The following is a 13,173-nucleotide window of genomic DNA, read 5'->3' as shown; positions in this document are numbered from 1 at the left end:
CTAAAGGGATAGTTGCCATAAGGGGGAAATACTACTGTTAGTAAAGGACCATGGATAAGGTCGTTAATAGTTGCCATTATGCACATATTTTTTGCAAGGTGTTCGCCTTGAAGGGCAGACTGACAGGGACTCAACCCCAGTTCTCTTCGCATCCAGTGACAGTGCCAATAAAGTTTTTTGGTTTGTGCTCATAACTCACAATGGCCGTTAGAAGAGTGTATGCCTATAGTCTGAAATTGCCAGGGGGAAACTTGGTGTTTGTGTGTGCGTGTGCATGAAAGGTATTCGATCAGGGTCTCAACTTACTTTTGAGAGTTAGAATAAGGTTCAAGTATCACATTTGGTTGTGTATTGGCAATTTTTATCTTGTTATGTCAGTCACTGACAGTCACTCAATTACCAATGTCAGCTAACAATTTTTAGATTGGTAAATTAGTCTAGCCAGCTATCTAAACTTGTAGAAATCATGCGGAATACCGACCGGTCAAGCAGGGCACATGCCCAGGGGCCCTGACCTCCAGGGGGCCCCCATTGATTGTATTAGTCACTCTCACTCAGATGACGTTAACATGGCATAGGTCATGGCAAAATGTGTAGAATTGCAGGAAATTTGCTTTAAAACGGAAAAAAGTCATCTCCATCCCATGGCAAAATGTGTAGAATTGCAGGAATTTAGCTGTAAAACTGACATTTTTCTCTCTCTGACCCATGGCAAAATGAGTAGAATCGGATCATTTAGCTATTTGATTTTGAATTTTAGGACCCCTTTAGGTATGCTTATTTTTTTTATAAAATATTGAATTTGGCCTTTACTACTATAGCCCATAGAAACACATTGAATAACACATTCATAAATGGCAAAAAAGACAGTAAAAAAATCTATCATAAGGAACAAGGTTTTGAAGTGTCTGTCCTATATCTAGGAGATATAAGAAAGCTAATTAAATATTTTTGTTTTTTGGACACATATTTAACCCCTTATTTTTGTTGGCACAAAACTACCTCCATACTTCCATTCATTTGTATGGGTTACCTTCAGACGAGTCCCGTGACACTTGTCCTAGAGTGGTCACAATAGTTTGTAGGCCAAACCTTTTGAACACTACAGACGTTTTTGTGAGAAGACCAATTTTCGGGCTGTTTCATGGTCTTACAAACACAGCTGTAGCTCAGCCACCTTCCACCGGAAGACCGCCATAGGCGGATGCGGTGGATTGAGATGCAGACCATGCAAAAAAACGGATATCTCTAGCTTAAACTGATGGATTTTTATGGGGATTTTTTAAAATTATGCATCAATAGACTCTTAAACAGAGGGTTTCTACCTCCAGGCCATAATACTGTTGAACAGCTAACCCCTGGCTGTCTATCTGCACATACTGTAACTGTCATCTACCTGCACCTTTAGACTACTTGCACAGACTGTCAGTGGTAGAAAAAGTACCCAATTGTCATACCTGAGTAAAAGTAAAGATACCTTAATAGAAAATGACTCAAGTAGAAGTTAATACTACTTGAGTAAAAGTCTAAAAGTATTTGGTTTTAAATATCCTTAAGTATCAAAAGTAAAAGTATAAATAATTTCACATTCCTTATATTAAGGAAACCAGATGGCACGGTTTTCTTGTTATTTTAATTTACACTCCAACACTCAGACATAATTTACAAACAAAGCATTTGTGTTTAGTGAGTCTGCCAGATCACAGGCAGTAGGGATGACCAGGGATGTTCTCTTGATAAGTGTGTAAATTGGACAATTTTCCTGTCCTGCTAAGCATTCGAAATGTAACAAGTACTTTTCGGTGTCAGGGAAAATGTCTGAAGTAAAAAGTACATTATTTTCTTTAGGAATGTAGTGGAGTAAAAGTAAAAGTAGTCAAAAATATAAATGGTAAAGTGAAGTACAGATACCCCAAAAAACTACTTAAGTAGTACTTTAAAGTATGTTTACTTAAGTACTTTACACCACTGACTATTTTCACTGATTCTCTGCATTCCCACTTCTCACACACACACACACACACACACACACACACACACACACACACACACACACACACTCACACACCACTGCTGCCTCTATTTATTATTATTATTTACCACCATACCTTGTTCCTAATTAGTCACTATTCGCTTTACTACTTGTACACTGACATTGTATATTCACAGTATATTCTGTACATTTTACAATATATACTTCTTGTTTTGATTTTAAAAAACATTACTTTATTCTCTACTTTTTTCAATACTTTTTGTATTACTGACATAGTATTTGTATTTGTGACTGCTCTAGTTTTACTGCTCATTTTATTATTTACTGCAATGTTGAGGAAGCTCACAAGTAAGCATTTCATTGCACCGTTTACACTGTATCCTGTGCATATGACAAATAAACCTGATTTTAAATGTGTTTTGAATTGGCTCTAGCATGTGTAATGAAGTTGGAGAGGCTTTGATGGCTTTGGGGTCAAAGCAGTTTGTTAGTGCCCTCCATACCTGGGTTCAAATACCTGTGTATTTGAGTATTTGTTATTTAAATTACTTTTTTCTGTGTATTTTATTATTTTCAAATACACAGCCCAAAACAAGTATTTTTATTTTAGTATTTTAATGGTTATTTGTAAAAACCAAATAGTCTTCCAAATTGTATTTGAAAGTATTTTCAAATATTTATTTCAAATACTACAGTGCCTTGCAAAAGTATACATCCCCCTTGGCGTTTTTCCTAATTTGTTGTATTACAACCTGTAATTTAAATTGATTTTCATGTAATGGACATACACAAAATAGTCAAAATTGGTGAAGTGAAATTAAAAAAATAACTTGTTAAAAAAAATTCTAGATAAATAAATAATGGAAAAGTGGTGCGTGCATATATATTCACCCCCTTTGCTATGAAGCCCCTAAATAAGATCTGGTGCAACCAATTACCTTCAGAAGTCACATAATTAGTTAAATAAAGTCCACCTGTGTGTAATCTAAGTGTCACATGATCTGTCACATGATCTCAGTATATATACACCTGTTCTGAAAGGCCCCAGAGTCTGCAACACCACTAAGCAAGGGGCACCACCAAGCAAGTGGCACCATGAAGACCAAGTAGCTCTCCAAACAGGTCATGGACAAAGTTGTGGAGAAGTACAGATCAGGGTGGGTTATAAAAAAATATCAGACACTTTGAACATCCCACGGAGCTCTATTAAATCCATTATTAAAAAATGGAAAGAATATGGCACCACAACAAACCTGCCAAGAGAGGGCCACCCACCAAAACTCACGGACCGGGCAAGGAGGGCATTAATCAGAGAGCCAACAAAGAGACCAAAGATAACCCTGAAGGAGCTGCAAAGCTCCACAGTAATTGGTTGCACCAGATCTTATTTAGGGGCTTCATAGCAAAGGGGGTGAATACATATGCACGCACCACTTTTCCATTATTTATTTTTCTAGAATTTTTTTTAACAAGTTATTTTTTTCATTTCACTTCACCAATTTGGACTATTTTGTGTATGTCCATTACATGATATCCAAATAAAAATCAATTTAAATTACAGGTTGTAATGCAACAAAATAGGGAAAACGCCAAGGGGGATGAATACTTTTGCAAGGCACTGTATATTTCAAGTACAGAGGAAAGGGGAGGACGGCAGGAAGGGACAGAAGAGAGGAGGCTATTTTTACAAGATTAAGGGTGGGACACAGCCAGTTGAATGAGACATTAAATGTGATAGGAAAGCATCCAACAGGAAAGTGTGATTATTGTCAGGAAACAGAGACTGTGGAGCATGCATTGCTACAGTGTAGCCAGTATCAGAGGGAAAGAGAGAGGATGAGATCTAGTATGAGGGAGAAGGAGATACAGGAAATTAGTTTAAAGAGTATATTGAGTAGAACGTCATTATATATACTCTCAAATATTTAGTTATCTTTTTTAAGAGCAACGGGGCTAGCAGGTAGGATTTAGTTTCTCCCTGTCTCTGGCCCACACTCCAGTACAGTAGGTGGCGGTAATGCACCATAACGTTGGATGCCAACCGCCGATAAACCCCACTGAAGAAGAAGAAGTAAACAAGATTTTTAACTGAAAGAAGTGATATTTAAACCGTGAGCTGTGAAGGAGGTCGACACATTATTTGTGGTAGGTAAATGATTGGTTCTTTCATACTCTTTTATCTGAACAGATAATACAATCAGGAATGCATAGTGATGGGGAAACGAAGCTTCATGTGAAGCATTGAGGCTTTCCTGACAGTTGTGTAGGTTCGTTACGCGAGGCTTTGATCAACACTGTGTAACGTTTCACTAGTCAATGAGAGAAGTGAAAAATTATTCCTTAGTTGTTAATTTTCTCGAAATGTAAAGGAAAGGCACAACCTAGATTTGAGCCAATGTTTTATGTAGTTGAACATGTTAGTACTTCAACCTCGTGAAAGGGACAAACTGACACGTTTTAATTTTCGTCAAACACAACTTTATATCGAAGGACTGTCTTTGAGTCAGGGTTGCCAGGTTTAGCAAAAATGTCTAGCCCAAGACATTTTCCATCAATGGATTTCGATGTAACTTGTTTTGACTGCTATGATTAAGCAATAAGGCCCGAGAAGGTGTGGTATATGGCCAATATACCACGGCTAAGGGCTGTTCGTTGGGACATAGCCCTTAGCCGTGGTATATTGGCCATATACCACAAAGAACAGCCCTTAGCCGTGGTATATTAGCCATATACCACAAAGACCAGCCCTTAACCGTGGTATATACCGCAAACCCCTGTACCTTATAAACTGGTTACCAACATAATTAGAACAGTAAAAAGTATGTTTTTGTCATTTCCATGGTACACGTCTGATATACCAATCAGCATTCAGGGCTCAAACCACCTAGTTTATAATCGTAAATAAATCCAGTTTGTACATCCGACAGGAGAGTTTGAGTGATAAAAGTTGGACAGAGGATCTCGAAATCTCTGTGCAAGAAACACTTGGACGAACTTCAAAAAATGAATGTTGGGCTATTTTCGGGCAATTGTGCCGTTATTATGTGCCAGATGTTAAGACTACAAACCATTATAAATGGCCTATTTGCGAGATTTGAATTGGCTACTGACTAAAATCAGGGTTTATAACTTTGCCATGGTTTGCTGAGCTAGATGCAGGTAGCCTATAGGCTCTGATAGGCCAACGTCTCATTTCAGGGAACAGTCCACAATGAAACTGAATTAAATGTGGAGAATGATACATTTGCGATAGGGCTGCAGCACTCTCTCAACCAGTGCTCTCAACGCACACACCCCTCCTGCTTTCCACCACTCACTCGCAGCAGGTCACAGTGAAATATATATTTTTTAAGAGAAATTCCAAGAAGGAGCCCAAAAACCCGCCACCCGCGACCAATACATTTTCACACCGACATCGTTTTCAAAGTAGCCCAATTTGGCAGGAAATCTACGAACATGGCAACACTGCTTTGAGTTGACAGCGAGACGACCTTTAGCCCCGATGACGCATTTCTGCACATTCCCTTAGCTAGCCAACGTCGCCATGACATCGCCTACAAGTGTGAAAAAAAAAAAAAAGTGTGATCTGGGATTTCTATTGGAGAAGCTGTTTCTGCCTACCATACTGTACCGTCTTTGACTGAGCTATAATAAAACCGAAACCAATCAGGTGGTTGTTAGACTAAATAAACATCATTGATCACGTACTTCTGATAAAGCGATTGATGCATCGGCATACTGCTTTGAAGTACACTGCTTAGAGATTTTTATGCATGCCTCGGAGCTCAGGTATCAAACGTAACATATGGGAATGCAATGTTCATATCTCGTCTAATAAAGCTTTACAATGTATTTGACACAACGAAATTGACAAAATATCAGGCAAACTTTACACCACGCCGAGTGCAATCGAATCGGGCCTGGCTAGCTATCTCAAGTATAAGTAGCTTGCTAGCTGCGCTCGTTTCACGCACCTGGTGTGGTATTAGCTGGCAGCATGCTTAATGCAAATGTTGGTGGTCAGTTAATTTACACAAATCGTTAATGTTGCTAGCTAGATAGCTTACTTGCTACTTTGCATTCTAACCAAGAATAAGAGTGGCAAGTGCTTCTAGTTGTAAGCCATGAAGTCGACGTGTCCTAGCTAGCTAACGTTAAATGGCTAACAAAACCATGGCAAGCAAGCCCCAGAGCTAGTCTATTGCATTGACCCAGACCCATATATGGCCCTGTACAGAAACAACCCTGAGCACTAGGCACTTAGACCTGAATTAATTGAACAGGTAGCTAGGTATAGCCTTTATAATCATTGTTTTTGCTGCACCTTTCCCTCTCAGCAACACCACTTGCTCATTATAAAACTCTTTCACAGGGCCACTGTTAAATCAAAGTGTGGGACACAGAACTATGCAGCATGTATGTCTCCAAAAGGAACTCCAATGCCTATTTTGTCTCTGAAAGAAGGCCTACTTTGACCTCTGCCACAGAGACATGCCCACACAACTTTGCCGAAATGCTGCCCACGGAAATGAGCTTGAAGATTTTCAGCGAACTGGACATTGACAGCTTATGTAGTGCATTGTTGACCTGCAAACTGTGGCACCACATCATTGAAGACAGCGACCACCTCTGGAGGAATCACTGCCTGACTGTGCAAGCTTTCTGTCAACAGGAGATTGATGGGGACATACAGAATGGACTGTCATGGAAGGTGGGACTGTTGGTTTTAAAATATCTTCACCTCAATTATGCTAGACTACTGGAATGCCTGCCTACAACATCATTGCCAGATCGCAAATATCATAGACGTATCATAGACATCACATCCCCCTTACAAAACATTAACACAATAATGCTATTTGGATGAGTGTCATTTATCTCAATAACACAGGCCTTTGTCATGACTTAATTCTTTCTTATTAGGTCACCCTGGTGCGGAACTACAGGAGAGGCTTTCTGAAGAGCGAATGGTTAAGGGGACGATACAGCAACATTCGTTCTGCTGATGAACTACTGGACAGGAACATGTGCTCATTGGATGTCGAGACTTGGGGTGAGATTCTGGAAGCAGAGCTGGAGAGATAGATGCAATGCTGTAAAGAGATATGAGTGAACTCTTTAGATTTTCTTTTATAATTATGTCTTAAGCACTTATTGATTTGTTTTATACCTTTATTCTGTTTTTAAATGTGATTATGGTTAATAATCACAAACTTGTATATATTTTTTGTTATACATTAATATATGGTAGGCTACAAATATGGATACCCTTTAAAGAATTCCTAAATCAGTGATACAATTGTTCTTTCATTACACTGAATAAAGTGGGGTCATTAAGATGTTCATTTGCGCTTACATCTTTGTTTATAGTATAGCACTAAAGTGAAGCACTTTTGCTATTTGTCAGTATTTATTAGCTATTTAAACACCTTTGGTTGACTTCTAATTGGAGTTATACTGTATACAATAATACTCATAATGCACTGTATCAGATATATGGGGCTGGAGCCCTATATTTGCTATTTGAATACATTTTTACATGACTGTTCATGTGTTCACTTTATGTACATCCATGCATGTACATGTATTACTCACTCACTGTAGGCTATATCACCACGGATCACATACATTCATTGAGAGACATCATGATTTTGATGCACAAACAAATCTGGTGTGGTGCATAATATCTCCAATAGTCTAATTCAATTATTGTAGTTAGTACCATAATTATAAAGACAAAGTAAATTGCCATATTTAAACTCTCTGCCACTGTATCAAAAGCCACATCCCCAAATTAAACAGCAATGAAACTTCGGGCTACACTTTTGAAGGTTCTTTAACAAAGTTCCACTATTTCAGCAGCCTGGACAGGGTCAATTCGAATCAATTGACAGACTTTCTAAGGTTTCGAACAATATACAATGTCAGCACTTCGTACAGGGATAGCTAACAATATTCAAATGAATGGATTCAGACATCGCGCATTAGGATAGTTCACCCTCCATTGTTAATTGTTGTTTTATAGTTTAATACAGTGTGTTGGCCTACATCCTGCCGGTATGTCCATGCAAAGCATATAGCAACCAGAAACACCATCGAAAAACCTAAAAACAAAATACACTGAGTGTACAAAGCTCTTTCCATGACAAGGAATGACCAGGTGAATCCAGGTGAAAGCTATGATCTCTTATTGATGTCACCTGTTAAATCCACTTCAATCAGTGTGGATGAAGGTGAGGAGACAGGTTAAAATATTATTTTTAAGAGACATGGATTGTGTATGTGTGCCATTCAGAGGGTGAATGGGCAAGACAAAGATTTGCAGTGCCTTCAGAAAGTATTCATACCCCTTGACTTGTTCCACATTTTGTTGTGTTACAGCCTGAATTCAAAATTGATTCAATTTTTTTATTCTTACCCATCTACACACAATACCCCATAATGACAAAGTGAAAACATGTTTTTAGAAATGTATTAGTATTTATTTTATTTAAACTTTTTTTAAATACAGATATATCTAATTTACATAAGTATTCACACCCCAATACATGTTATAATCACCTTTGGCAGCGATTACAGCTGTGAGTCTTTCTGGGTAAGTCATAGGAGCTTTGCACACCTGGATCGTACAATATTTGCACCTTTAATATTTTTTGTAATTCTTCAAGCTCTGTCAAGTTGTTTTTTGAGCATTGCTAGATAGCCAATTTCAAGTCTTGCCATAGATTTTCAAGCCAATTTAAGTCAAAACTGTAACTAGGCCACTCAGGAACATTCAATGTCATCTTTGTAACTCCAGGGTATATTTGACTCTGAGTGTCTGTTGGAAAGCAGACTAAACCAGGTTTTCCTCTACGATTTTGCCTGTGCTTATTTTCATCCTAAAATACTCCTTAGTTCTTGCCGATGACAAGCATACCCATAACATGATGCAGCCACCACCATGCTTGAAAATATGAAGAGTGGTACTCAGTGATGTGTTGTGTTGGATTTGCCCCAAACATAACGCTTTGTATTCAGGACATAAAGTTCATTTATTTGCCACATGTTTTTCTGTTTTACTTTAGTGCCTTATTGCAAACACAATGCATGTTTTGGAATATGTTTATTCTGTACAGGCTTCCTTCTTTTCACTCTTTCATTTACGGTGCATTCGGAAAGTATTCAGACCCCTTGACTTTTCCACATTTTGTTACATTATAGCCTTATTCTAAAATGGATTAAGTTAATTGTTTTCCTCATCAATCTACACACAATACCCCATATATATATTTTTTTAAACAACAACAGATACCTTATTTAGATAAGTATTCAGACCCTTTGCTATGAAACTCAATTGAGCTCCGGTGCATCCTGTTTCCATTGATCATTTCTTTATTTTATTTTTTATTTAACCTTTATTTAACCAGGTAAGCCAGTCGAGAACAAGTTCTCATTTACAACTGCGACCTGGCCAAGGTAAAGCAAAGCAGTGCGATAAAAACAACAACACAGAGTTACATATGGGGTAAAAAAACATAAAGTCAAAAAAATACAACAGAAAATATATATACGGTGTGTGCAAATGTAGCAAGTTATAAATAAAAATAAATAAAAAGTTATGGAGGTAAGGCAATAAATAGGCTATAGTGCAAAATAATTACAATTAGTATTGACACTGGAATGATAGATGTGCAAGAGATGATGTGCAAATAGAGATACTGGGGTGCAAAAGAGCAAAATAAATAACAATATAGGGATGAGGTAGTTGGGTGGGCTAATTACAGATGGGCTGTGTACAGGTGCAGTGATCGGTAAGGTGCTCTGACAACTGATGCTTAAAGTTAGTGAGGGAGATAAGAGTCTCCAGCTTCAGAGATTTTTGCAATTTGTTCCAGTCATTGGCAGCAGAGAACTGGAAGGAATGGCGGCCAAAGGAGGTGTTGGTTTTGGGGATGACCAGTGAGATATACCTGCTGGAGCGCAGACTACGGGTGGGTGCTGCTATGGTGACCAATGAGCTAAGATAAGGCGGGGATTTGCCTAGCAGTGATTTATAGATTGCCTGGAGCCAGTGGTTTTGACGACGAACCCGTAGTGAGGACCAGCCAACAAGAACGTACAGGTCACAGTGGTGGGTAGTGTATGGGGCTTTGGAGACAAAACGGATGGCACTGTGATAGACAACATCCAATTTGCTGAGTAGAGTGTTGGAGGCTATTTTGTAAATGACATCGCCGAAGTCAAGGATCGGTAGGATAGTCAGTTTTACGAGGGCATGTTTGGCAGCATGAGTGAAGGAGGCTTTGTTGTGAAATAGGAAGCCGATTCTAGATTTAACTTTGGATTGGAGATTCTTAATGTGAGTCTGGAAGGAGAGTTTACAGTCTAACCAGACACCTAGGTATTTGTAGTTGTCCACATACTCTAGGTCAGACCTGTCGAGAGTAGTGATTCTAGTCGGGTGGGCGGGTGCCAGCAGCGTTCGATTGAAGAGCATGCATTTAGTTTTACTAGTGTTTAAGAGCAGTTGGAGGCTACTGAAGGAGTGTTGTATGGCATTGAAGCTCGTTTGGAGGTTTGTTAACACAGTGTCCAATGAAGGGCCAAATGTATACAAAATGGTGTCGTCTGCGTAGAGGTGGATCTGAGAGTCACCAGCAGCAAGAGCGACATCATTGATATACACGGAGAAAAGAGTCGGCCCAAGAATTGAACCCTGTGGCACCCCCATAGAGACTGCCATAGGTCCAGACAACAGGCCCTCCGATTTGACACATTGAACTCTATCTGAGAAGTAGTTGGTGAACCAGGCGAGGCCGTCATTTGAGAAACCAAGGCTATTTAGTCTGCCAATAAGAATGCGGTGGTTGACAGAGTCGAAAGCCTTGGCCAGGTCGATGAAGATGGCTGCACAGTACTGTCTATTATCGATCGCGGTTATAATATCGTTTAGGACCTTGAGTGTGGCTGAAGTGCACCCATGACCAGCTCGGAAACCGGATTGCATAGCGGAGAAGGTACGGTGGGATTCGAAATGGTCGGTGATCTGTTTGTTAACTTGGCTTTCAAATACTTTCGAAAGGCAGGGCAGGATGGATATAGGTCTGTAACAGTTTGGATCTAGAGTGTCACCCCCTTTGAAGAGGGGGATGACTGCGGCAGCTTTCCAATCTCTGGGGATCTCAGACGTTACGAAAGAGAGGTTGAACAGGCTAGTAATAGGGGTTGCGACAATTTCGGCGGCTAGTTTTAGAAAGAAAGGGTCCAGATTGTCTAGCCCAGCTGATTTGTAGGGGTCCAGATTTTGCAGAACATCAGCTGTCTGAATTTGTGTGAAGGAGAAGCGGCGGGGGGGCATGGGCAAGTTGCAGCGGAGGGTGCAGAGTTGGTGGCCGGGGTAGTGGTGGCCAGGTGGAAAGCATGGCCAGCCGTAGCAAAATGCTTGTTGAAATTCTCGATTATTGTAGATTTATCGGTGGTGATAGTGTTTCCTAGCCTCAGTGCAGTGGGCAGCTGGGAGGAAGTGCTCTTATTCTCCATGGACTTTACAGTGTCCCAAAACTTTTTGGAGTTAGTGCTACAGGATGCACATTTCTGTTTGAAAAAGTTAGCCTTTGCTTTCCTGACTGCTTGTGTATATTGGTTCCTAACTTCCCTGAAAAGTTGCATATCGCGGGGGCTGTTTGATGCTAATGCAGTACGCCACAGGATGTTTTTGTGCTGGTCAAGGGCAGTCAAGTCTGAGGAGAACCAGGGGCTATATCTGTTCTTAGTTCTGTATTTTTTGAATGGGGCATGTTTATTTAAGATTGAGAGGAAATTACTTTTAAAGAACAACCAGGCATCCTCTACTGACGGAATGAGATCTATATCCATCCAGGATACCTGGGCCAGGTCAATTAGGAAGGCCTGCTCGCTAAAGTGTTTTAGGGAGCGTTTGACAGTGATGAGGGGTGGTCGTTTGACCGCGGACCCGCTACGGACGCAGGCAATAAGGCAGTGATCGCTGAGATCCTGGTTGAAGACAGCGGAGGTGTATTTAGAGGGTAAGTTAGTCAGGATGATATCTATGAGGGTACCGATGTTTACGGATTTAGGGTTGTACCTGGTAGGTTCGTTGATAATTTGTGTGAGATTGAGGGCATCTAGTTTGGATTGTAGGATGGCCGGGGTGTTAAGCATATCCCAATTTAGGTCACCAAGCAGTACGAACTCTGAGGATAAATGGGGGGCAATCAATTCACATATGGTGTCCAGGGCACAGCTGGGGGCTGAGGGGGGTCTGTAGCAAGCGGCAACAGTGAGAGACTTATTTCTGGAAAGGTGGATTTTTAGAAGTAGAAGCTCAAACTGTTTGGGCACAGACCTGGATAGTATGATAGAGCTCTGCAGGCTCTCTCTACAGTAGATTGCAACTCCACCCCCTTTGGCATTTCTATCTAGACGGAAAATGTTATAGTTGGGGATGGAAATTTCAGAATTCCTAAGCCAGGATTCAGACACTGCTAGAACATCAGGGTTGGCGGACTGTGCTAACGCAGTGAATAACTCAAACTTAGGAAGTAGACTTCTGATATTAACATCCAAGAAACCAAGGCTTTTGCGATTACAGAAGTCAACAAATGATAGCGCCTGGGGAGTAGGAGTGATACTGGGGGCTGTAGGGCCTGGGTTAACCTCTACATCACCAGAGGAACAGAGGAGGACTAGAACAAGGATACGGCTAAAGGCTTTAAGAACTGGTCTTCTAGTGCGTTGGGTACATAGAATAAAGGGGGCAGATTTCCGGGCGTTGTAGAAAAGATTCAGGGCATTATGTACAGACAAGGATATGGAAGGATATGAGTAAAGTGGAGGTAAACCTAAGCGTTGGGTAACAATGAAAGAGATAGCATCACTGGAGGCACCAATTGAGTCGGTCTCCGCGTGTATGGGGGGTGGGACAAAGGAGCTATCTAAGGCAGGTTTAGCTGGGCTGGGGGATCTACAGTGAAATAGTACAATTAGAAATAACCGAAACAACAATAAGCTAAACATATTGACATGGGAGAGAGGCATAAAGCAATCACAGGTGTAATTTCAGAGAGCTAAGACAACAGCTGGTAATGACGACACAGTTTGGGCTGAGGCTAAACATAAACAGGATGTGGTACCGTAAAAAGGAACAGTCCAGCAGGCATCAGCTGTATAGCTGAGTT

At 40.3% G+C, this 13,173-nt stretch overlaps 1 protein-coding gene across 1 annotated transcript; it reads left to right on the top strand.

The window, feature by feature from the left end:
• Window positions 1-4,049: 4,049 nt before the first annotated feature.
• Window positions 4,050-7,338, top strand: LOC311113561 (F-box only protein 48-like). The gene is made up of 3 exons (XM_084156810.1): window positions 4,050-4,138; window positions 6,366-6,704; window positions 6,917-7,338. Exons 2-3 carry the CDS (start codon window positions 6,408-6,410, stop codon window positions 7,076-7,078), a joined length of 459 nt encoding a protein of 152 aa, XP_084012936.1. The 5' UTR covers window positions 4,050-4,138; window positions 6,366-6,407; the 3' UTR covers window positions 7,079-7,338.
• Window positions 7,339-13,173: the final 5,835 nt, after the last annotated feature.

This window comes from Coregonus lavaretus (genome assembly GCF_964263955.1).
Source record: "Coregonus lavaretus genome assembly, chromosome: 40".
Classification (NCBI taxonomy): Eukaryota; Metazoa; Chordata; class Actinopteri; order Salmoniformes; family Salmonidae; genus Coregonus; species Coregonus lavaretus.
Note: the sequence above shows the minus strand (reverse complement) of the source record. Positions and strands in the feature narration are given on the sequence as shown.

What these genes read in the sequence shown, in the direction of transcription:
- LOC311113561 (XM_084156810.1), top strand. Translation starts at nt 6,408, where the DNA reads ATGTATGTCTCCAAAAGGAACTCCAATGCCTATTTTGTCTCTGAAAGA. An exon ending in AGAATGGACTGTCATGGAAG is followed by an intron (nt 6,705 to 6,916) that starts GTGGGACTGTTG and finishes CTTTCTTATTAG; the next exon opens with GTCACCCTGGTGCGGAACTA.